The sequence below is a fragment of the Homalodisca vitripennis genome, chromosome X (genome assembly GCF_021130785.1).
Source record: "Homalodisca vitripennis isolate AUS2020 chromosome X, UT_GWSS_2.1, whole genome shotgun sequence".
Lineage (NCBI taxonomy): Eukaryota > Metazoa > Arthropoda > Insecta > Hemiptera > Cicadellidae > Homalodisca > Homalodisca vitripennis.
In genome coordinates, this window is record NC_060215.1 from 123,264,344 (window position 1) to 123,291,318 (window position 26,975).

General features: G+C 32.8%; 1 protein-coding gene across 1 annotated transcript; it reads left to right on the top strand.

Annotated features, from left to right (window-relative positions):
• Window positions 1–779: 779 nt before the first annotated feature.
• LOC124368593 (protein spindle-F-like) lies at window positions 780–18,311 on the top strand. Its single transcript, XM_046825834.1, has 5 exons — window positions 780–1,288; window positions 6,597–6,688; window positions 7,737–7,932; window positions 11,486–11,614; window positions 17,478–18,311. Exons 1-4 carry the CDS (start codon window positions 892–894, stop codon window positions 11,593–11,595), a joined length of 795 nt encoding a protein of 264 aa, XP_046681790.1. The 5' UTR covers window positions 780–891; the 3' UTR covers window positions 11,596–11,614; window positions 17,478–18,311.
• Window positions 18,312–26,975: the final 8,664 nt, after the last annotated feature.

Consider the following 26,975-nt stretch of genomic DNA (forward strand, 5'->3'; position numbering starts at 1 on the left):
CTCTGCCATATCTGAGGTAAAACCATCGACTAACCAAAAGCTAGCAAACCCTAAGTGTTGTAACAAATCCCTAGCAATTGCTAGCTGTAAAACCTGGACAATTTCTCTTGTCATCAGTTGAATTCGTAAGCAAATGCTAGATTTCCGGGATATCCCTAGCAGTTGCTAACCCTTAACAAGTGCTAGGTTTTATTCACTTTACGTCTACTCCAGTCAACAACACCAGTGCATAAAAGTTTGCTATATTTTGAGGCTAAAATTAATTAAGTTATCGCTTACTAAAAAATCGTGTTTGTCCTGGTGATTTAAGATTTTGTACGGTATTTCTGATGTTGGTAAATCTACAGACAAACAACTCTTTAGTGACATATCAAATTCTAAAAACGTTACGTGAAATTTGTATACTAGTATTATGAAATATAAATAATGAGTGTTATCATAATTTATTGTAATGTAATTACTACTTCAAACTTATAAAATATATACCTACATTGTTTGGTATATTTTGGAACAAAGAAAAGTTTGGAGGGAAATTTGGGAAACGGGGATTTTTTGGTTCTAATTGGGAGAAACTGTCAAACCTTCTATTCATTTCATTATATTCGTTGTGTTCGTTTGTTTGTTTACATAGAAGGTTGTTTGTTTGTTATCATCTGTCTTCTTAAAGCTCAAATTAGTATATTACTTTTAACATCACTTTGTAAAGTGCATTAAAAATATTAATAACAAAGTTTAGCATTCCCTACGAGTTTTCTGCCAAAATTTTCGTGCTGTGAAGTTATTAGACTAAGTGTTGTGTATTTTGAAGAATTTAGATTTCTATCTGCAGACTGTATTAAGAAGATAAAGTATTCAGTATCTGGTGGTGGAAATTTTGAAAAAACCGATACAATGTCACTTAATGCCCTCCAGGTTGCTTTGCAGACAATGAAAGAAAGATGTCAACTACTACAACAAAGATTAGTAGTTGTAGAAGATGAAAATTTGCGACTTGGTATTGAAAACCAAAAAGTGGGGTCACATGAAATTGAAGCTTTAAATGTTTTACAGGAACATATTGCCAAGTTGTCAGGGCAAATCTCTCATTTAACTCATCATATTTACATGGTGGAAACAGAAAATAAACAGCTGTGGACACGTCTGTCCAAACTAATAGAAGGAAACGACTCCCTTGGCAGTCACCTGACAAAAATATCCAACACATCAAACAAACATTCTGTTGGAGAATCGTCAAAACAAAAAGAATCAGTTAATACTGTCGACTCATGTGAAAAGGAAGTCGATAACGGTAAGCCAAATAGTACATTTCTAATAAGGTAAAACAAGTTTATGTTAGCATAACCTATATCATCACAATTATCATTTACAAACTTATTAAACATGCTCTTAACCAGTACTATTAGATAAATAAATTGTGAAGGCCTATGAAAATTGACTATTTAATCACCGTAATAGGCTATACATTGAAAAATGTGGCTGCAGTATAATAAGAGGCCACCAGAACAATAGAATCATATTTGATTATTTAAACTATAGAAACAAAAATGTTGACATGAATTACGTCATAGATATTTTAAATTATAATATAATTCAGCTGTTTTAAATCTAAAATATTAATAATTTATTGATGAATAAAAAACTAACTAGGCTATGTTATGTGTATCTATAAAATAAAACAAAACAAAAAAAGTTAATATTTAGTTACTTTTTACTGTTTTTAAGGATTACTGTGTGTGACAGCTAGTGACAACAAATATACTAGCGACCATTACTCAAATACCATATAAGTGATTATACTTTGTTTGAATTAATTTGGAACAATATTGCTATTTCATACATTGAAAAGAGCTGATAAACATTAACTGTAAATAACTGTAATTAAAATGTTTTTGTAATTGATAGTTTAAGTATTTCTAATTGATAATTTGGTACCCTGATACAATTGCTGTGGTGGCCTCTTACTATATTGCAGCTGAAAATGTATTTCAATCCACCAGTAAATGGATATAGTTAACATACAAAAAAGAGTAGCCTATGGCCTAATATTTACAACAATCAAAACCCAGGTATAAAAATTACAAATAGTATACTTCCACTTTCAGAAAGACATTTTAGTACTGGGATTATTTGGAACATATATTTTTTATCAATTGGTTGCTTTACATGACCAGGTGTTTGCTATTGAAAATGTGCGCAACACAGTTTACAAATTTAATGTTCGTAGCTCATTTTGTTCATCTTTCGCTCCTGTGTCACCTCTTGTCATGCAATATTTGTTAGCCTATCGTTTATTGTTGTATAATTGTGTTTTTAATAATATTTTTTTCTGTAAAATAGTGTTAAATTATATTTAAAAATAATCTTCAGAGCCCAGTTCATAACTTTTATAGTGTCTAGTTTGTATTTGCGTTATAAAGATTACGTTAAAGGTGCAGGATGTTGAGTATTTTTTGTAGTGTAATTATTCCTCAACAATTTAGTAAAAGAATTATGTTGATGGAGTGTCTAGAGCCAGAAAAAAGATTTGGTAAAACTTGTAAAAATAGGGCGTGAAATGTACCGCAGGTGGACCCAGTTTGCATTAAAAATTACCTATGTTAAAGAAGAATCTACCTTTCCAGGATAGACTTATCTATATACAAGTTAAGCCTGTAAACTAGACATTCCACTATAAATTGTTGACCTTTGGTGTTATAATTTTTGTAGGGAACACTCCTTGAAGAAAGGACTTGCTTAGTAAATTAATCAGTTGAACCAGAAGTTTATGTTGACAAGACTTGTGATGATATGTCATCAACCCCTACTGAAGATTTGATTAACACAGTTGATGATGCATCTCATTTCCTGCACTTCCTAGTAGATTGAAGATGTAAAAGGAGCAGATGTGGTCGTCTTTTTTATGTAGTTAACATTTCTTCTTATTGACACATATAACCTAAGAGCTTCCTCAGTGGCACTCACAAAACACCTATTTAAATATAGGCTTAGTACAGCTAATAGTTTCGTTCTTCACTTTGAGAGACCATGATGAATCTGTAATTGGCTTTTTGGAAAACCGTTCTGTATATATCACCCTTCAGATAGTCTTATTCTTATTAGATGATTCTGAAATAAACTCCTCATTGTGAGTTTTCTAAGGCTGAGATCATAAAACTTCTTCTTTGCAAGATAGTTGGTTTTATCTTCTAATCTTCCAGTGGATTTGTAATTTTTCTGGGCTTTAAAGAATACCTTCTTATGTTCATTTGTTTCATGATCGTAAGAAAAGTTTTGTTTGAATGACCGGTTTTGTGGTTTGGTAGATGCATGCGTGAATCAATGCAGCTGTTACCAAACAAATAATTGATGTGAATTGCGTTTCCACATATTGTTGTCAGTTGCTAAGATAGGACGTAAACCAATTTAGATCGCTTCTGCCTATTCCCATTTTTTTAGTTTGTTTATCTATAGGGCATGGGACACATTGTCAAAGGCATGTGCTAAATCAAGAAAATTAGGCTACCTTTTTATTAGCATCAACTGGGTTTATAATATTTTCAGTATATTCTATACTAGCTGTAACAGTGGATTTGCAGGCAAATACAACTGTTCTTGAGCTAATAGTTTATTACATTCTGAAATTTTAAATAATTGATTATAACAATATGTTGAAATAACAGAGAATTTCTTTTGTATCACTTTTTAAAGGTTGGGATGATTTGTGATATTTTTAATTTTGAAGGAAAATAACCTGAAATAAGGAAAAAAACAAGATTTAACCAAGTGTTTAAACATTTTTTTGAATCTGTGTATACACTTTGTAATTACTATACCAATTGGAATTTTATCTATACCGACATCATGTTTTCAAAAGAGAGAACAATACTTATTTCAGTCACTGGATTTAAGGTAAATGTATAACTTCATATTTTAAAACTTGTAGGCCTATACAGGGTGGGATAGACCACCCGTCTGTGAAATATAGCGGCTGAACCGGAAAACCTACCTTCTTCATCATCAGTAGATAAATTGTAATCAACGTTAAGATTTGATAGGAATTTACCCTTAGTATATAGTAACCTCTCATACAGAAACTTATTTTTAGAAAGAGTACTTCTTTGATAGTCATGGATAAAATTTTGGATTTGCTAAAATTCTTAGCTAGGCAACAGTAAAAAAAAAAACTTTGAGACTATACACTATTGATATTTTGACAACCCTGTATACAAGAGGCGATAAATTAAAACTTTTCAACATGTTCAGTGAATACGTTAAAAATGAGGAATGGCTTGACCAACTTTTGCATTTGAAAATCTTTCAAAAATGACTCCTCTCCTCAAAAGTGCTATGTTGGGGTATTTTTGGGTGTTAAAAAGTTTTCAAAAATTCTTTGAGATCCAAATTTGGAGGTTTTTGTCTAAATGAAGAAGATAGGTTTCTTGGCATAGCCGCTATACATCACAGATGGGTAGTCTGCCTCACCCTGTAGACCTCATCATTCACTTATTATTTTGACCTGAAATTTTAAGCATAAGTTTATCCCAGAATGTGTTGTTTTCATTTCAAGATGAACACAGTGTTTCAGAGTGTATTGTTAGTTCGTGAGCATTAACCTATTTGCTTCAGCCGGAGACAACTTAACCAGAGTTCTTTTAAAAATTCAAACATTCATGTTAAAGTTAACTTCTGTGGAGATTTTATTAAACAAAAACTGTCCTCTGGATGCTGAGTGTATGTCATATTGATTGAAGAGGGTATGATGTTTATTCTCTCATACAGCTCCTAGAACCTTGTTCCTGATGACACCTTTAAGTCGGTTTTACAAAGACGCCTTGGACAGTTTGTGTAATCAAACACAAGTTTATAGAGAAGCATGCAATAGTGAATCATCATTTGGAGATCACACTCTATCAGTCCCATTTCAATTGCCAATTCTGGAACTTCTCTGAACCCTTGTTGCATTCCCTCCTCGACTTGCATGGACTTGTTCTCAACATGTCAAAGCATGATGATATGTTTTATCAGATACAGTGATCACACAACAGTTGAGAACTCCATGACTTGTTTAACAAATAGTCTTGAGTGGATTTCCATCTGAACTACATCCTTTCTTTGTTTTACTTTTTTTTGGATATACAACAACATGGTTATCAATGACCACTCTCTGTTTGTGTAGTTAGGACTTCGGCTTATGAATTATTTACTGGCAATTAAAAAGTCTTTAGTAGATCTTTGAAATTTTATTCTAGAAATCAACTTGGACAGTAAAAGTTTCTTCAACGGTATGGTTTTGTTTTACCCATTTACTGTAGTATTTATGTAATAACTTGTCAAGTTACATTTATTACAATTTTACATGGTCTTTTGTGAAAATTGCATTTTACTGATTGAACGGCGATTTTTTAAATAATTTTGTGGTTGAATTTCATGGAAATTTTAGCAGAACCTAAATTTGAAACATATCTGCAGGTTTCATATGCTAGCTCTGGTTCTATTGCTCAAAACTCAACACACTGTTGGTCTGTCCAATAGTTTGGTTTTAATTTATCTGTCTATTAACACAATATTTCGGTGTTAGTATTCTCATGTTGAATAGGCTCTAAGAAGGATTATGAACGAAGCTTACCTGAAACATTAGCTGTAGACTGTAGACCTAGATTCACCGTCCAAGTCTGCTTCGTTGTCATCTTGAGTTGTGTAAGATGACCGTATTTCACTTTCACTTGTGTTCTCGCACTTAACCTTTTTGGTATGCACAAAGATCCTCTGAAATTAAACTCTAGTTACAATATATATTACTTTTGGATAAAATATTATGAAGCTAGTACCATGTAAAACACCTACCCACAGATATCTGTTAAAGCCAATAGCCATGTAAATTTAAAATCCAGTAATTAACGTAAACTGTTATCAGCTATGTATTATTAAGCATAGCAGATAGCTTAGACGGTAAATTAGGAAGATAGCGTATACTTGTGAAGTAATATTTTTGTATGTTGTGATGTCTTAATTGAAATATTTGGCAAATCAAAATCATCAAAACATCCTTTAATAACATGTTCATTGAGAACAGAAATGGTGTCAATTATACATAGTCATAATTCAAATCACATAGAGAAACAAAGCAAAGATTTCTCTATAACCTGCATGTGTACAAATGAAGTAAAAAATAAATTCCTATTCCTATTAAGGTTTAGTTTTCATATGAATGTAAGGCTGAAGAACTAAACTTTCTCCACAGTAAAAGTAAGTGATGAAAATCAGATAGAGTGAATTGTGTTGTTAACATGGTATTGTTTCAAGTTGTATGATTATTTTCTGTTTATATAGATATGTGTGGATGTGCGTGTGTGTGGCTGTCTTTTTTATTAAATTAACTTCCAAACCATGTATGATTCCCAAACACCGTTTTAGTTTACTTACTGAATGATCAACTGAGAGAGGGTACCTGAGAATAGACTGAGTCAAGTGCAGAGTGAGTCTACTTTAATTATGTCTCGCATGCTACTATTGAGCAAATTTGGTACAAATTTTCAGTGCAAAGCAATTGAAGTGAAATTGATATTTAATCTCAGGTTTGTAAAACTGCTGGTATGTAACTTTATCTTATTTTTCAGATGAAAAAGATGGAAGTTTGGAAGAATTTTCATTGAAGATTATTAGTAACATTATTGGAGAAAACATTGAACTGGAGCAGCAGTGTGACCAGGTAGCATGTATTATGAATTAAGAATTGTTAATTGTTTAAAATTTATTGTTGATAATGGTAAATTTGAAAATAACAGGATTTCGGACTTTAGCCATTGTTAATGTTACAAAAGTATATCATTATGTTTCGAGGATTGAAATCTATCCTCTTTTTCAGATGTAGCAAACACTTAATACATAGAGAAGCAAACACAAATCAAAATAGGGCAATACAACAATACACAAGCCAAGGTTAAAACACATCTAGATGTATGTTTCCTTCCATATTAATTAATTGTTTTTGTGACTCCCGAAGAAGAGGATGTCTGGATTGTTGTATTCTTGTAACATTTAATGATGACAAATGTCCGAAATTGTGTTATCCTTTTAGTGAATAGGTTTAAACGTTACAGCTCAGATAATTTTTCATTCATAAGAAAGAAAATATTTTAATAATAAGAATAATAATTTTTTATGGCATATTTAAGCATTTAGCATGCATTATTACACAATTCTGGTTGAGCCAGCAATGGCATTTGATACCAATTTAATTCAAATCATACTCTGGAACATTTTGAATTTAGATATCATGGGGGATAAGAGTGGGATTGTTTATAAGGGTGATCATTAATACAGTTTTGCAACCAGTTAGAGTCTATGGTCCTTTATCCATACACTATCATTGATTTCTTGTCAGCCAGCAATGGTATTTAATCCTCACCTAACTGACATGGGGATAGCAGGAAAAATGACCTAAGAGTGAACAGGACTACGTTTTTACAACCACCATTTAGACTCTACGGTCCTTCATCCGTACACTATCATGTGATTCTTTGGGTAGGTGACAATGGCATTTGATACTCATGTCACTCAACTCTTCCTCTGGAAAACCTTGAAGTTATTGCTGTCACGCATGTACAACTCTTATAGTTGAACTTCAGTTGTGATTGATTTGTTGTTCAGTCTTAAATAAAACCCTGAAAATTCTTATCCCTAAGAAATCAGCTTTTGAAACAAGTAGTGATGTTTTTGGTTTGACATTAGTAGGACACTGGAACGTGTGATTGCAGATGTCGGCTTTGCAGACTGGAACGCTGAGCTTAGAGGATTGTAACTTCACTCTGGGGACAGGCTTGACCGAGCAAGAAGAGGTAGCGCAGGATCTGCGTAAGGTGATGGAGAATATGCGGGAGCAGAAAGAACAGTTGTTGAAGCAACAGGCCAGCCTCAGAGCCACCTTAGCGACTCTCACCGCATTGGTCAAAAGTAAGTAGGCTACTTCTTCCATTCACCTTCATTTTTAAACATCGAACCGAATCATGACAGTAATCCATACTATACTGAACTTGATTAAAGTAACTAAATAATTGTTTTTATTTTTTCACTTCATTTTGCTCTTTTAATAATGAAAAGACCATTAAGGAACGGCATTAGTGACCGGCATGTGTTCCACAAATTTCCATTCAGACATTCTGCTCACTGGTATCTTATGATTTGTTAGCATATTCAAGTTTGCAAAGTTTGAAAAGTTTTGGTCTAAGGCATTGCAAATGAAATCGCTCATTAAGTTTTTAAAACAATAATTAGTTTTACTATGACAAATCTTATAATATTAAATACAAAATTTATCGACGGTAGCCAAATTTTGTAATATACCCCCTTACTGTCTGTGCATTAGTGAACATTTCCTGAAACCCTAGTTCCTTAAAAGTGTCCTCTCCCGCTCGCAAGGCATGAATCGGCACGGCCACCACATAGCCACTGCAGCCTAAACGGCACAGATCGGCACGCACTGCTTTATCTACTAGAGCCGATAAGTGCTGCTCTCGAGTAGCAATAGTTTGTACTACTACGGGTTGTTTGCTATCAGGAGACCATTTACTTACTTTTACAGTAGATTTATTCCATTATTTTGCTATTTATATTAGTTGTGCGGAAACAATGGCGGGTTATAGTTCGTGACAGTGAAATCGATCTCGTTATTAGTAGTGATTGCGACGATTCAAATGAGTGTAGTGATGTACCAGAGCTTTGTGAAGTGGTTGGTGGCATTGAGGATGTAGTTCAGAGTGATCACAGTGGCAGGGGCAGTGACAGCGAGCCAGACAATGACCTTCACCAAGTAACTGTGCAATAAACAACCCGGCGCCCAGCTGTCCGTATGCAACCTCCCTGGTCTCGTACAATCAACTTCATTGAACCAACATATAGTAAAATAATTAATATATATATATATATATATATAATTATAGTTAATTACAATGACAGAACGTATGTAAGTTAAGGCGCCGCGTATTTTGACCGAGCGCGACTGGCAGAGCGAATTAATTGAGGTTAGAAGCACCGTGAGCGCCTGGAAACAATCCGAGCGGGAGAGGGTTAAAGTCAACACTTTGAGGGAAAAATTAAAGAGTTTATACTTTATAATAATCATCCTTTATCTGAGCTATATTAGTAAACCAAGGAACTTTACGGAGGTAAAAATAGTGCACCAGTGATGGGAGGGGGAAGTGGGAATGCATTTTGTAGTTAGTTGTCAATTGGAGTACTACCACTATTCACTATATTTATAGGTGCAATGCAGTACTTGAGATGAGTCTGTGGTGTATAATATAATGACTGTTCTCCATGGGTATACATGCCATCCATTACAGTTATATAGAGGTATTGGTAATGCCTTACAATAGCAATGCCTTAACCGAGATGTAATATTTCATATAACAGAAAGATCATTGTCATATTTCCACTTGTATCCTGTAAACCTGTTTCCTGTCTAGTTTGCGTAATGTATTTGCTTAAGTTTTATAATATATTTACAAGTTTTCTTTTATATGTATTAAAAGTATGACACAATAGAAAATGGATTTTGGGATTTTAGTAGAACCTTTTTGGCAGTGACACATCCGAGATTTGAGGATAGGGGGCAGTCAATTAATTTTTCTTTTTCTTTTCCACGTCTTAGACGGATATATTATAATAGTTGACTTTGACCAAAACGCCAAATATAGTTATATCCGTTATCATAGATTATGTCTCTTGGAGAGTTGTTTAGTTCACAAAAGCCCTTCGAAATGCCTGGCGCTTGCTCCGTGCTTATCGCGGTTGCCAAGGAAGTATTTATAAACGACCTTCACTCTGCAGGTGGGAGGTGAGCGCTCTTTGTCTAACTCTGACTGTCTGCTCGTCAGTTCTGCATCTCCTACAGAGCCATAACCAAACATATCCGTGGCGTGTATTACTGCTTTTTCGGTTGTCCCAAGCGCACCTCTACTATGTAGCCTATCTCGTTATTATTGTTCATCTTGTGTAGTGTTAAACTTTCAGTTTAATTACATTTTGCAATTAAGTTACAATTTATTTAAAATAAACAATTTTGTAAATAGTTCTTTTTTATTTTTATCAATAGCTACGCTAATTTTAAGTAAACTGCCCTGTTTTATACGTTTTTGGCTTTTACCTTTTATGATTTAGCTATAATAATAATTAGCTTTGAATTCAAAGAAACAAAATTTGTTTACTTGTCTTGGCATTATATTGTTTATTTAGTTGTAGGGATGTCGGTTGTAGTATTAAATTAGGAATATCTGGATTTGCGTCTGATAGTATTCTTTGAACACTGTCTTGGTTTTGATATTGTATTGTGTCATCGGCTATATTTATGAAAAAGTTGTTGAATTGTTCTGCAATTTTGACTGGGTCACTTATCAGTTCTCCCTGTATGTCTAATGCTAAGGGCAGGGGCTTATCCTCTTTTGAATTCCTCTCTGAATTTATAATTTTCCATATTGCCTTTGATTTGTTATCTGCCATGGTTATCACATCAATGTTTTATTGTCGTCTCAGATGTTTCAGCCTAAGGACATATTCTTTTTTTAATTGAGCTGCATTATTTTTGTCAATCTCACTTCCAGTTATATTGTGTAAGTCTTGAGCTTCAATGTAATGTCTCCTCAACTGCGTTGCTATGGGGTCAGTCAGAATTTGTTTATTTCGTTTTGTTTTTAAACTCATTTTTGTTATAGGGCATGTCATATCTATTGCGTTAGAAAGAATACTGCTAAAACTGTTGTAAGACTCCTGTGCATTTGTTGAGCTGTAGACTGCTGTCCAGTTTTGCTGGTGAAGGAGAGTTTTTAACTTAGGCAAATTTCTTGTACTCATGTTTCTTCGTTCGGCCAATGGTGGTGGGGGTAAGTAGTTATCTAAGTTGATGGTACAGAGCTGTCCTGTGTGGTCTGAGATTGCTGTGTTTAAAACCTTAACATGCAGCTTTTCTTGCTGCAGCTTAGTGCATACACAGTCTATGGATGTTCTGGAGGTTGGTGTGATTCTAATGTATGGGAGGTCCAGTCTCTGGATGTTGTAACTAGTCAAGATTTCTGTCATAGAATGTAGTCATTCTTTTTTGCCTTGCTGTCAATATTAAAGTCACCCATGATTACTATTGGCTTGTTAGTTGGTCAGATACAACATCCAGACCCGCCTCCAAGTTTCCTTTAGTCCTGTAAACCCCAACTAGGTAGAGACTGGACTTGCCAAGTTCAATCTTAGCAACTGCTACTTCACATATCATTTCCAAACTGTATTCCTAAGTGTCAATTGTTTCAATTTGACATTTTAAAGTGCCATTTGTGAATATAGCAACTCCTCCCTTCTGATGGTGTTTTCTGCAGTATTCTGCTATCAGTGAGTACCCTATTAGTCTTGTGTTTGACAATGTGTCTTTTGTCAGTCACATAGTAAAGTTAATGGATTTATTAGTGGTGTGCGAAAGGTTAATCGTTAAATTCATGTGTGATAATCAAAACTTGTTTCATAGATGCTGGTTTGCCATGCAAAAAGTGCCAGAATAATGAAAAAACAGAAAATGAGACAGCAAACACAAGTCAGAACCAGGCACAAGTCTGTGAACCACCTGAAGATATGTGAGATAACAGAGTTGGTGCAGGTAAGTTATTTCTCATCACATCTTAGTTAGACTATGAACAAATTAAATACAATCTCAATCTCTAATACAATCCGTTTGTGATCCATGTTTTATAATAGCTGCTCTGTGCACCAGTGTGTTTATCCTATATTCTAGTTTTCCTATTTACACCACTTCAGAACATTGCTATCACAATTATAATTCTCGGATATATCAGCTAGTCAAGAAATAATTAAAACTGATCATTGAAAAGTAGATTTTAAAGTTCTTTTAATGCCAAATACTGTTAAAGTATATATCACGAAAAACTTCAGTTAACATTTTACAAAATCTATTGAGGATCAATAATTCAAATTGCCAAAGAAATAGGCTATGTGTAGTTTGGCACAGGTTACTTAAATAATAAATGTTAGTTGTGTTATCTTCTGAGTTACCTAGATAGAATAATGCTGAGATTATTTATTAATCATGGAGTCAAATCTGCTTAAAAATTAACAGTTAGCAAAGTTTTTGTGGACCGATGATACCTATGAGGTTTATTTATAGGGAAAACTTTCAACTCTGAGGACATTTTTCTTCGGGGTACACATATTGGCCTCCTTCAGTTGGCCATGATATTACATTGTGACACTATTGCTGTTCTTGAAGAATATTTTAATAAAGAAATATGACTATGATAATGACTATATTGAGCTCTCCTTTTATTTTTTAAATTATCAATTCTCTGTAGGAAAAGGATTAATTAATGTTACCTAGGATTTCAAGCAGTGTATTGAGAAAACAATATTCCTCTTAAGTTCATTTCTCAAACAATACAGTTTCATAAAAGAGGACATAACATTGTACAATGTATATTTATATCTTAGTGAAAATATTTACAAAATAATCCTAACATTAACTTAGCGTGATATTTTGGTGGAAATTTTATAAAATTTACCACCATATTTCCATACTTTTCATAAATGTATGACTTGATACTTAGGCCTACTTATACTTATATTCCTTCTGGCACATATGGAATAAAAGGTAAGTTTTAAACTCTTATAAACTCATAACACTTTCAAAACTGTAGAAACTCCATGATCTAGAAATATTTCAAGATTAAAAATTGTTATAAGGATATAAAGTAATTTCTAAAAAAATGATTTGATTTCAATACATTTTAAATTATGTATGTAATTGTATTATTATTGTATACCTCTCAACAAATTGTACTGCTGCTATAATAAAACTTTGTTGTTTGAGGTTGGATAACAAATTTTTCTAAGGCACGCTTAAATCTCTAAGAAGTTTAATTTGTATCAATTATGGCATTGGATTATGATTATGGCAATTGTTAAAAGCCCATGAAGTCATTTTTATGTATATATATACATAAAATTATACATATACATACATATGTGTACATATACATATTAATTATATATAATTAATATTTAATATTTAATATTAATTAATAAATACCTAATAGTTTATTAGCTATTAATTGGAACAAATTACACTAGGCTTCATAAAATTACTTACAACTAAGACGTAAGTTAAAAAGTACAAAAATAAATGGATTTAAAAATAAAAACAGCATTAAAATTCTTATATAATTAAAAATTGCAGTTTGTTAGTATAAACCAATTCTACAATTAACCAAGTACATATTACACTTTTGTATGTTCAGTTTTACTTTCATAGGTAATTTACAGGGAACCAGAGCTATGTTTGGTCTAAAAAATCTTTACACTGGGTTTTTACTTTGGTACTGTCAGTATTGTAACATAACAAGGTTGTATCATCTCCATATAAAATTGAAAAACATGGTACATTTAAACTAAAATAGTTAATAAATAATAAAAATAAAGAAGGTCTTAAAACAAAGCCTTGGGATACCTCTGCAACTACATTTAAGAATTCTGAGGAACAGTTACTAACACAAACCAATTGTTTTCTGTCTTTTAGGTAACTTTCATTATCTGTAATTTGTTAAGCCATAAAATTCATGTTTTTTTAAAACATAAAATAGAGTGAGTAATAACGTCAAAAGCCTTTTTTTAAATCTATCAGACTATTTCTAGCCACCAGCTTATTTTTAAAACAATGCGAGACAACTTCAATAACTGATTTAATAACCATTACAGTGGAGTGATTTGGTCTAAAAAAGGATAAATTAAATCGTTGTATGTTATATATTGATAATAAAATTGCCTTATTAAATAGGGTTCTATTGTTTACTAATTATTGGAACTATAGTTATAGGACGGTAGTTCTCTGGTAATTTGTGATCTCCTTTCTTAAAATATAGGGGTATCCTAAGAAAACTTTAAACGGCTAGGAAACTGACTCTCGACTAAGACTCAATTGATTATATAATTAAGAGGAATAATTATAACATCTATAGTATTTTTACAACTACATTTGACATAGCATACAAGTCTTCATTGCGTGAACAACTCGGCTAGGAAACTGACTCTCGACTGAGACTCAATTGATTATATAATTAAGAGGTATAATTATAACATCTATAGTATTTTTACAACTACATTTGACATAGCATACAAGTCTTCATTAGCGTGAACAACTCATTTTGGAAACAACAGATATTAAGGTGGTATCATAGTCAATTACTTTTCACTTTGTATTTACACTATTACTACTAGGGTTAATAAAAACTTATTCAATATATAAGGTGTTACAGGTACAATATTATTACTAGGCCTACTCTCTTCATGCTGTTTTACATTTATTATTTGCATTTGTAATCATGTTGTCATTAGCACTCTTCTGCACCTTATTAATTTCTTGATTGTACAGTTTTTTTAAGTTATTTAAAATGATCTTGTCCCTAGTATCTATACTAAGTTCCATCTGTCACGTAACACTAAAAATATAAGCTCTCATATTGTTAAGTTGAAAAGTATATGGGGTTTAAGATTACAGTGAGATTTTTTAGCTACAGTGATAAAAGGACGATAAATAACGTAATAATAACTTGACACATCAACAAACAATGAAAACACAGCATCAACATCTACATTATCATAGACATAAGTTAAACTAGTTAACAGTATTAAGGGTAGGCCTACACATTACTGATGTATTTCATGTATACATTCACCATTTACCTTATTAGTATCTTTATTTGGGACTAAATAATTAACCCACACACCAGCATATAAACAAATAACATGTCTATGTTTCTGAGCAACTTTCAGCCTCTATTCACAGTTGCATGTCCGGTTAAAATCATAGTTTTTTGTTCATGATCTTAGTAGGCCTACTATGATGAACTTGCCAAATGTTCAGTTCACGCTTTCTGTATTTAACATCAGCAAAACTATTACGACTATTTTCATTTTCCCTTTTCGAGTTCACTTGTTCCAAATCCTGAATTTCTGGCAAACCATCACAGTCCTCCAAATCAGCAGATATTACTTGTATTTCCAACGCTGATGCACACCACTGCCTTCTCAATAATCTTGCTCTTTTTTTGTCAATTGAGATATTTTTACTCGATTTGGGTGACAACATTGAATGGTTTCTGCTATTGTTGCTGGTAGTAGACTGATTGTTAGAGATAACTACTTTAGTCAAATCCAGACTATCGTTATTTTCTTTACCAGATTTAGGATAAATGTCTATTAGCTTCTTTAATTGAAGGAAAGATGCTAGTGTTTTTATTAGTAAACCTTAAAGTACTCTAATTAGTAGTTTGATTATTATTACTGGTTAAAATATTGCCTTGGACATTTTTTATTAAAATTATCGGTATTTCATAAAAGTCTGAACTTCTTTTGTTTTTTTATACTACTAATTATTTTTAAAGTTTCCTTCTCATTGATTGGGTTACATCTGAAGATTTTACAACTTGTAGTAGATAAGTTACAATTACATAATTATTGCCATTTGCGCTACTATCATCTACATAAGTTAAAATATTGTCCTCAACAAAATTTATAAATTCATTATTGAAACTTTCACATATAGTAACAGGATCATGAACAAGTTTATCATGCAGCTTAATAATTATACTATTCTCTTTTAAAGCGTTCTACCCAACCTCATTATTTTGCATGTAGTTTTATTACTATTAGAAGATAAGTTAAAGGTTTTGGAAAAATTTTGTTTTTTTTCTCGTACACTTTTTTGTATGATTTATTAATTTCTCTACCTTTTAGAAACATTAAACTGTGTATCTCTATCTATTTTACTGAGTTCCATTATTTCTTGTAACACCATGGAAAATTTGCTAATATTTGCATCAGAAAATTTTCTTGAAAACATCTAACATAAGTAAAAGTTGTTTGGTTTTATTTTTCTGAGCTAAGGAATTAATGCTCAATAATTGGGCATCATGGTTGGACAGTTGTCTGTTTATTCGTATTATATTGATACTTTCTTTGTCAATATTTGTGAATATGTTGTCAATTGTGCTTTCTGATGTTTCTGTAACCCTGGTTGGAAAATTAACTGAGTATCATAGACCATTAGCTACTAAAAGGGTATTTCGATTTTTGGATGCAAGGCCTTGTTCCGCCAGGTTGGTATTTATATCTCCCAGAACTGTTATATCTGAAAATTTATTTGTTAGGTTTTCAAACATTTTACCTAATCTGCAACTAATTCTTTTTTATTTAATTTAATTGGATTTCTCTAGGAACCTGCAACCAGTAAATTTGAATTTTTGAGAGGGAGGATATTTTCAACCAAGAGCATTCAAATATTTTTTTGCTAAATATTTGTTCAATTTCTTTTAAGTCACTTTTTTGAAATTCAAGTGTGGTTTAGCCAAATTGACCACACCCCCTCCATGTGATGTCTCTTTACCAAAACTGCTGGTTACTTTATAATCTAAGATGTTTATTCTTTCTGAAGTTGTTCTAAGCATTTTATGTTCTGAAAGTACAAAAATTTCTGAATTTAATTCATCAAGAGTAATTTTGAGAGACTCAATTGATGACTGAAGCCCTCTTATATTCTGGTGAAAAAATGCAACACATTTATTATTATTACAATTTTTTATGTCTTTAAATTTGAGGTTGGGTTTGCCATAAAAAAGGATTGTTTTGGTGTAAACAATCTAAACTATTATTAACACTAAAATGTTAATAGCGGTATCTTTTTCTTCTTCATTTACATTATTTTTTAATTCAACAATACACTTGTATTTACACTCTGCATTAGAATCTCACTAAATGTGAGGTCCCAGGCACTGTTTTCACATTATCACAATTAGTTGATATATCTACTGACAGTGTGTGTTGTGGAGTTGAAGACTGTAAGTTTCTTTTTGGTAGTTGTAATTTGTAGATGTTGAGATGGTATTGATAAGTTTTGTTATTTGGTAGTTGAATTCGTCATGTGACAATCCATTTCGTAACTGACGGTAAGGGTTCTGGAAGTAGGACACAATAATTAGTTTGCACTTTTTTCAACTTGGAATTTTTTTCAAGTTAAAAATTAAATCAGTCAATTAACATTGTCTCCCAGACATCCTATTGGGGAACATATAACATGTTTAAGTCCTACTCTCTTAAAATCCACAGCTAAATCTTGAAAAGAAGTGTTGTAGTCATGCATTGTTGGTTTTCCATCATATTTTACTTTTGCAACCAGGCTGTAAATGGTAGCACTGGTTTCAGCTGTCTGTAAAGTTACATGGTTGAAGATACATTGTTCAGAGTTCGGATTACCAAAACATTTCATAAAGACTACAGCGATCCATGTGGTCATGTGCTGAGCATGGTGAAAATAAGTGTTTGGCACTGAAAGGGTTAAAACAACTACTCTCATTATTACCTATTTCAATTTCTACTTTTAAAATGAGTATTTACAAGAATATTTGTTAAGTTTACTAAACGTGTTCAACTGTGTAATAAAGTGTAATGTGTGGCAGGTGTGGACTTTGAGTACTTCAATGAGGACCATATCTGGTCACTGTGCAGCCAGTTGTTCCACAGATCTGCCAAGTTTGAGGACTTCCATAGCCACATCCTGACTCACTTTTCGGATGAGGATGGGGATTTAGACTCCATCATCTCCAACAACTACCACGTCGTCACTACAGACAATAATATTAATGAATTGTCACTTGTGTATTTTTGTGTTTTTTACAACTAAAGTAGTTAGGCAGCAGAGAATTATTTTTAAGAGAAAATTTCTAATGTTCATGTGTTATCCGTTAATTTAATATTTAGTTTAGTTATTTCCTATAAGTTGGTAAGACTGAAGTTTACGTAAAATCAAATTGTACACAGTACATACGTATTTAATTGTTAATAAATATGTGCTGATGAAAAAAGTTTATTGTGGACAATAGCGAATCTTAAGTAAGTTACCACTGTTCGGTTGAGAACACTGCTGCAGTACTGCTAGCGACTGCCAGATTTCAACAAGTTATGGATCTTGGAAGTTTTATAAGTTAAGTTCTTGTACATTATTTTGATATACTTGCACCATTTTTGAACATTAGAGGCTGAGTGTAATAGTGATAAACTTACCGTTAAACCAGTTTCGTGGTGCTGTATCATACAAGGATCAACCAGAAAATAAGGATTGCCATGTGCATCGTGGCACTCATAACAATATGTAATTTTATCTTTCTTGGTGGTTCTTGTATTAGCAGTTACATTAATTAATTGTTTTTATATGAAAATAGTTGTTACTATATGTTTGCAAACAATGTGTTAAATTATTGTAAAATTGTTTATGTCTGTTGTAAAAAATAATTTAAATGATAATAAAAATAATTTTTATGTTGATTGATTTTGAATTATTTCCATAATGTGCATTTGTATGATAAAATTCAACATAAGAATATTTTCCATCTAATTCAAAAGTTTGAACGTATTTTTAAAGCAACTCTGTTGGGAAGAATATCACACATGAAATATGTAGAGAGTGTGATAGTTACGAAATTCTTAACAAGGAAGGAAAATAATCACTTTGAATCCTTAATAACCCTTTCATGAGTGCATAAATTTATACTAAATCGTACAATTGTACTAAATTTTAACTAAATTTTATCGCCTATTTATAATTTACTAATTCATCTATAAATTAGAAGTGGTGTTTCTGTCATGTCATATGTTTTTTGTCGCTATACAATTTCTTTGTACTTGAATCCAAATAGAGGATTTTTGTGGCACTACTAATTACAGGAAACAAAGCTGTGCAATTCTGTATATAGAATAAATTGGATAGACTACGGTACAACAGAATGTGAAATATCTACTGGTATTTAATCTGGCACACTGTGGAAGGAAATAGTAGCTAGTTCATAGCTGCTCGTAACATACAATGTCTATGCATGGTTTTCCATATAGCCTATAAACCATTGAATAATTTTAACCTTAAATGATCTTTAAATGAATTTGAACCTTAAGTGGAGTTTCTTATCCACATAAACAATTGTCAATAGAAAATTATGCTAAATAATCTCCACTTTCAGAAACTGCTTTTAGGTGCTGTTGCTGGTAATAGTAACTTGGTGTGGTTCCCGTACTCAAAATACTGACTGCAACTACTAAAAATATTTGTTGTAATTATTCATCTAAGAATAAAATTAATATTACTTTAAAAAGTCAAAGTCAAAATGTTATTCCAAGTTCATCAAGAGTTATAAGATTGGCCAGTAAGTACTCTGTCTTTGAGGAATTCACTTAGCCTGCAGTATGGTCTTCTTATTAGCCATATCCTTAACTTTCTAGTTGTCTCTGGTAAAGTTCTTCATGGATGCAGGTAGATGGTTTGTCTCTGATAGAGTGGTGCGATGAACTGGCAAGTTAAACCAATAGCCATGACAAGTGTTGTATGAGTGGAAATCTCTATTTTTTTTTAAGATAGTTGAAGTAAATCTATATAGAGAATAATTTATTACATGTACAAAGATAAAAATGCCATGATTGGAGAAGTCTTGAACCCTCTGTCTGCACGACTGGTGTGGTTCAAGGTTTGCTAGAGCTCTAACAGTTTTCTTTTGGAGAAGGAGAATCTGAATGACATTTTGTGCAGAATTTCCTCCCCAGACTAGTAAACCACAACAAATGTGTGGTTCTACCAGAGGGATGGATATATGCAGTTTTAGCTGCTGCAAGTTCCACGAACTATATTATTCTTCTGACAACGTATATGCTTGTGCGTAAGTGATTAATGTGGTCGTTCCAAGTTTACTTACTAACTTTCTTGTGTAATACTTGCTGAGTTGGGAACTTGGTCTTTTTAGTATAGAAGCGGATTTGAGTCAACTTTGTAGTATGCTCCCAAAGGATTAAACACATTGTTCTCAATAAGAAATAGTATTACTCTTAATGTACTAATCATCATATCTACATGGTGTTCTAGTTGACACTCGCTTAATCTTCTCCTAAGAGGCCTGCTGACTATCAAGCACTTGAAGCCTCGAGATGCCTTTTGCGCACCTCAGAAGTAAAGTCTACCAGTTTACAATTTCAGTAGTTCCACAAAATACCAAAAGAAACTGTAAGGTCTTTTGGGGAAATTCAATCCTTGCCCAAAATGCTAAAGATGACTCAAAATTCCCTTATTAACATAGAACAATCAAAATGCAGGTGTTCAGCAGTTTTCGTTTACGTAATATACCGAGTTGGTCATCATGAAAATGCTGACTATGAAGATATGTCCTCAGATGCTAATACTCCATGTCTAGACCCACAAACTAAGAAAACAACCTGCCTAAGATGGGATCAGATGTTAGTGGGCAGGTGATTATACAACTAGCCTATTCGTACTTAAGTCCGGCTGCAATCTTCACCTTCTCACGTGTTCAGTGTGAACCCATCTCTACACGCGAATTTGACTGCCCTCCCTGCCTGCGCTTTTCTGCTGCTCTCTAGCTTCCTACAATAATTTTCTTCAGGCAGCACATGTTAACGCACAGTCATTGTATGGTCATATTGATGAATTTCGTTTGATATTTAATTCCCTTCATATAGACATAATTTAAGTTCTGAGACTTGGCTAAAACCTGTTACTAGCAACAAAAGCGTCAAACTAACGGGTTAAATCCTTTTTAGAAACGACCGCCTGCACAAGCGAGGTGGTGGAGTTGCTGCATATGTCAACTCTTACTTTCCTACTTCTATCATATACTCATCCGACACATCTAGGGAGGGGCGTCCAGAATGCATGCTTCTAGACATTAGTGCCAATGGAACTCATATTCTTGTAAGTGTATGCTATAAAGCCCCAAATATTGGCTTCCTTGATGAATATGAACACACTTATCGACCTTATGGCTTGTTACAGCTACGTCACTGTCGGGCTTGACTGGACCTTCTACTCACGATTAAACATACTTGACTACAATGTTTCAATCTAGTAACCTAAATATACTGCCACATCAACCTGCTCACCATACCACTATATCCGACACTAGGCTGGACGTCACTGCTGTGTCTGACCCGGCACATTTGGCGCACCACGGACAACTTCTGGACTTTCAAAGCTTGATCTTATCTTTTGCACCTATAAACTCAATACTCCAAAATGTATACCTAACTCATCACTTATCAAAAATACAGGCACATAGATGGTGCTGCTCTTCTCTCGCTGATGTTGCTTCTCTGCCCTGGCATGAGGTTACTGTCACCAACGATGTGAACGATATGGTTATCAAATTTAACTCTTTTCTAATAAATTTATTCAGTATAAATGCCCCAACTGTCCCAAAATGAATCTCTAATGCCCTTTCACCTTGGATATAAGATTTCATAAAACATTTACTGAAACAAAGGGATTCAGCTTTCCTAAAGGCAAGAGGTCAAAATCTGCACACGACTGGGTTACTTACAAACGCCTCAGGAATCATACATAACAGCAGATCAGAAACACCAAAGTTAGGTTTGATCATAGTACTCTGTCTAAGCAACAGTCCATGAGGTCACTGGGTTAAGAATCTAGTTATTGGAAAATCAAATGTCGACACCCCTGTACCTTTTGATCTTAGTATATCTAATGATTATTTTGTAAATACTTCAGTAGATCAATCTGCAGCTCACGATTATGCAGCTGAGCTGAAGGCTGCTCTTCAGGAAGCGACGGTCGATGGGTTTTCATGTGCACATGTGATTGAAGCCGACGTACTGGATGCATTTTCGAGGATGACCAGCAACGCACTCAGAGCTGAGAATATATCTCTAACAGGAGCCGATGGGGGGAAGGGGGGGACAAGCGGGACCGGTCCCTCCAAGAGCATTTTATTTAAAAAAAATTGATTGTCTAATAGTACTTTTTTTGCTAAATGAACAATTTTGTCGGAGCTTTGAAATTAGTCATAATTAAATATATAAATTCAACCTTTACATATATTTTAATTTGCAAAATACACGGCAGTACAGATATAATAGCTCAATTTTGTTGAAAACACTAAATACTAGAATTTTAGTCTCACACAGCAACTACAAAAGTGAGGTTAATTCTTACTATTTCTCATGGCTTCTTCCTGTACTTGGTACTATCAGTAAACAAGGAAAAAATGAACCAGTACTGATCACTTTTTAAATATTTTCTATTTGTGGGATGGTGTATAATGGAATTACCACGAATCCTTATTAGCATTCACGACCAGTACGTACAGTATAATACCGTATTTTCAAACTCTCAAAACAACTAATAACCGATTTTATACGGGTTTATAAAAAATTAATTGTGCCTTTAATTATTAACTTAAAACTCTCAATTTTCAGCATGTAGTTCTTTAAGAGATATACAAAAAAACCTGTATAATAATTTATTTTACTGTCATTGCTGTTGGAATAACAATGAGTTAAATTTGAGAAAGCTTACATGTTAAACAGAAAACCGTGTGTTCCTCCATATTTTTGGATACCACAATTCACAATAACTTACAAAATATTTTTCTTTTACTCAATGTATGGGTGAATATATCAGTAAAAAATTATTTCCAAAGTAATATAGGTGAATATTTTGATGTGGTAGAGGTTTGAAGTGAGATGTTTAGCATGTGGAGAGGTAGCCGGGACCATGCTCCATCAGGGATCTTCCTTAGAAAAACAAACTATAGTTTGTTGTCCATTGTCACCACGAGGCAACACCGCCCTGGGCACAGTCTGGCAATTTGAACGTTAATACAAGCAGTCACCGGTAAAGTAAAAAAAGCCGGTTTAATTTAATATATGTTAAAATTTAATCGTTTTAAATATTAGTTTAATAAATTACACGCTCAAGACAATGTGATTCTTAGCTCCAAAACGTGACAAGTGCAGAATTTTGTGGACCACCCGGTCAAGAAATAGGTGAAGTTGGAACAGGTGGCTGTTGTGTAGTGAATGTGACTGTTTATTTTTAAATTTTATGTTAATAGTAAATGAACTAACTATATAAAACCTATTAATCACATTGGCATAAGTGCAAGGGCTCTACTGGTACATAAGGTTTAAGTTTTATATACTGCTTTTAATTAAAAACTTAAAAGCAAAAGTCAACTTACATTTTGTAGGAGGTGGAACCACATGTTTGTTGTATTGCTTTTTAAGTGTGATTTAAACCTTTTTTGAATGAATGTAGCTTTGGATTTTCCTTGAATACTCATTTGATGTGATAAATCAATAGTTTATGGAGTGGTTTTAGAATATTAATGATAATAACATTTTAACTATAAAATTTGTAAGTGGTAAACTGACAGGAAGTTGAGAACTTAATTTGATTCTGGCATTGACAGGTTAACTGACAGACTATTATACACCAGACAGAAGCAGAACTAGTTCTAATCAGCTGATTGCATGATTGACCACTGATGAGGGGCTGACTGATAATTCAATACTTGGAAACCAGTCTGAGCCACATATCTGAATAGCTCACTGGGTATTCACTGAGCCTGATGATCTGAAGGTTCATGGATCGAATGCAAGTCAAAGCAAATACTTTTTGCTTGACAAATTAAATTGAGCTAGTAATATTTTTGAGAATTCTATTAATTTATTATTTTTTATTTGTAGTGAACAGACTTAAATTGGTGAAGTGTATTACTGAATGTTAACTTATTTGTCAAATTATTTTAATAGATGGTGACAGGTCTTTTACACTACTAATCGTTGACTCAACGACCCTTTCTGAGAAAATAACAAATAAGACAGGGTCATTTAGTCTACAGGTCGTTGAGACAACGACCCTATTTTGATATTTAAGATTTTCTACATAGGTTCGTTGTGACAATGACCCAGTAAAATGAATGAAAAGGGTCAATTACTCACTAATTGGGTTCGTTGCAACAACGCCACTTTTCGCCTGTATACTTGAATATTTCAAAAAATGGGTCGTTGTCTCAACGACCCTAAATTATATTTAATGTTTATACTGAGAGAACCAGGTCTTTTACTCAACCATTCTTTGTGTCAATGGACCCAATGGAGAAATGTATAAGCAATGTGAAGAAGGGTCGTAGCGACAACAACCCATTTTCAATTCTATGGATAAAATGTAGTAAGAGATAAGATACTTCAAGTTTAATAAATACTCATAATAACTACACTGAATATTGATACATAATTTTTCATACACATTTATGCTGATTAATAATGTCTGAGGTGGATAAGAAGTCATGGAAAGTTTCGTTAAGAGGATCAACTTTAAGATTAAAAAACTGTATCTAGTAGTCTAAAGAGAATCTTAACTGTAAGCATAAGCTAAGAGGCTACCACCATTTAAAAATTCTTCATTATAGAAAATGAATTACATGAGGAGAATTACATTTCGGCTACGCCCACAAAACGTGTCGTCAATAAATATTTTTCAAAGAGTTCCATAATAATGTTCAGTACACGCAGACCGTCTAAAAAAGCACATCCAGATCACATCCTTCAGAATGTTGGGTTGTTGTTTAGAGAGTTTTTCTGCATCAATTTAGAACCAATTAAGCACCACCACGATAAGGTCGAGTTTTACACCGAAGGTATTTTGTTCCAGCACTTTTCTTGATAGATACAGCATAAAAGTACCAATCACCACTTGAAAACAACTTCCCGCCTTTAACGCCTAAATACTCAATAACTTTTTCCTCCATTTTAAAAATACACTCATAGACTGACATACCCCTTACAGAATCTAGAGCTAGACTGTCCCAAAACCGGGTGAGCAATTAGGAGGCGTAGGAAAATTTCCGAAGCTGTGTGAAAACGAAAGTATTCGCTCGGTGGAGGTGATTCACAAACATTCTATATTTTCGTGTCTTTTGTACATCGGTTAAAGTGTCTTCTTCGTCTAAATGTCTTTCTGTGCATTTTGAAATCTGATTGAACTAATAATGAGCAATTACACAAGATAAAATAGCTATAGGACACCTGTATACACTGTTTTCTAAATTTGGATCAACAATTCGATTACGATTAAAACCACAATGTAAAAAATACAATACATGACTTGCAGAATGATAATATAGAACAATCAAATTAATCGTAAAATATTTATCCTTACTTCAATAGATATAATATATATATTACTTGATAAGTTTTAATAGACTACAGCTTACTATTTTAATATAATGAATTATTTAAAACTTTCTGAATAAGAGCTAAAAACTATTGAAGGAATAAAAACATTCTGGTCATTTTCTATCGTTCATAAGGAACACTACCTTTCGCCATCAAGAATTTGAATCTGTCTCCTTTTTATATGTAAGAAGGCTAGTTCTTCTGCCAAATATTAATCACGATATGCAAATTAATCACCACATATTAATTTTTGTTTCCTTGACATAATACATTAGGTTTTTTATATTTTTAGAAAAGGATTACCCCCGATTCTCGAAGCACAGTGTTATATTTTTATCATATAACCAAAAGTAATGTCTCGAATCCTCTTAGTTTTTCGTATGTCTACTCTAATAAAACATTAATAGGCAATAATTCAAATCCTAACCATAAATGAGAAAGTGCCTTTGTTTGTTTGATTTTCTTTCACTCATAAGCTATTTAACCGATTGTACTTAAATTTTACACGGACATTCTTAGGGTTCCTGGGATGAATATGATGGGCCTATTCTTCTTACGAATCTCTCTCCGGGCTACGCCCCACTGATCTCTACAGTTACAAAATATTAATTGGAAGAGCCTGTTAAATGTAATGAAATATTAATTTAACTACTATTTTCAATTTGTTTACATTCATAATGTGAAAGAATAGAGTACCCTTGATAATAACTTCTTATTTTAGCTTCTTATGCAACCGCTATAGAGCACAGATTAAGAAAATATCCAGATAAGGAAATTAAATGTCTTTGTAAAAATTACTTTTAACTATACATTTTTAGCAGATATTAAGTAATAGATATAAAAAACAATGTTTGCTATCTAAACTTTGACTATAAATTTAAAGATTAGGGTCTATTATAAAACCCATATTAGTTCTTTTAACAGAAGTACGCTTTTCAAACCTGTGTATATATATATATATATATATATATATATATATATATATATATATATATATATATATAGGTATAAAAGAAAACAAAACACGTTTCTTCAAATCGAAATGCTTAATATTTCGTTACTTTTCAGTAACATTATCAAAAGCATGTATTTAATAAAATATAAACAAACAAAAGAATTAAGGTTATAAAAACATTTCAAACAACAAAAACATATGGTATCAAATAAATTAATTAAACATGTAACCTTTCCTACACACAGAGATAGATAAAATGTTTGAATAATAAATTTAAATTTAAATTAACTGTGTCTCAAATTTAATCCAACTGGTGATTATGATTGAAGAGCCATTATGTTAGCTTGTTCATATCTTCTTAGTAATAATTTGGTGTAGTCTTTATTGTCATAATTTTGAAACTTCTTGATGCCAATTAGAGAGAAACAATTTTCAAAGGTTTTATTGTATTGGACAGCATGTGCAGATACGGGTCTAAGTAAATTTTGATGTCGAACAGATTGTTCATCCTCAGCCTAAGTGACGTAGATGTTTCTCCAATGTAGTCTTTAGGGCAATGTTGACAGGATAATTTATATACTACATTTTCACTGTTACATGTGATTTCTTCTGATATAGAATATTTTTTGTGCGTAACACAGCTTTTGTAACAGTTTGTAGATTGCATCATACTGCATATTCCACAGCGTGGTTTATTGCATGGATGGCATTTGTGTTTGAAATTTTGACTGTTGTCTTTATCTTTAATATATTTTGGATGAACTAATAGATTTTTCAAATTTGGTGGTCTTTTGAAAATAATTCTAGGAGGTCTATTAAAAAGATCCTTTGGTTCTGGAGATTGTTCCAATATTTTGTAGGCGGTCTTAATAATTCCATTTACTTTGTGTAATCCAGGATGGTACTAAGTTACAAATTTGGCATCTTTTTCAACAACACTTAAAACATGGGTTGTATTTTTAGGCTTAGC

Bases quoted from the DNA above. Each gene is read 5' to 3' on its own strand.
- LOC124368593 (XM_046825834.1), top strand. From the start codon at position 892: ATGTCACTTAATGCCCTCCAGGTTGCTTTGCAGACAATGAAAGAAAGA. The intron at 1,289-6,596 runs GTAAGCCAAATA...CTTATTTTTCAG, and splicing joins TGAAAAGGAAGTCGATAACG to ATGAAAAAGATGGAAGTTTG. The intron at 6,689-7,736 runs GTAGCATGTATT...GTGTGATTGCAG, and splicing joins TGGAGCAGCAGTGTGACCAG to ATGTCGGCTTTGCAGACTGG.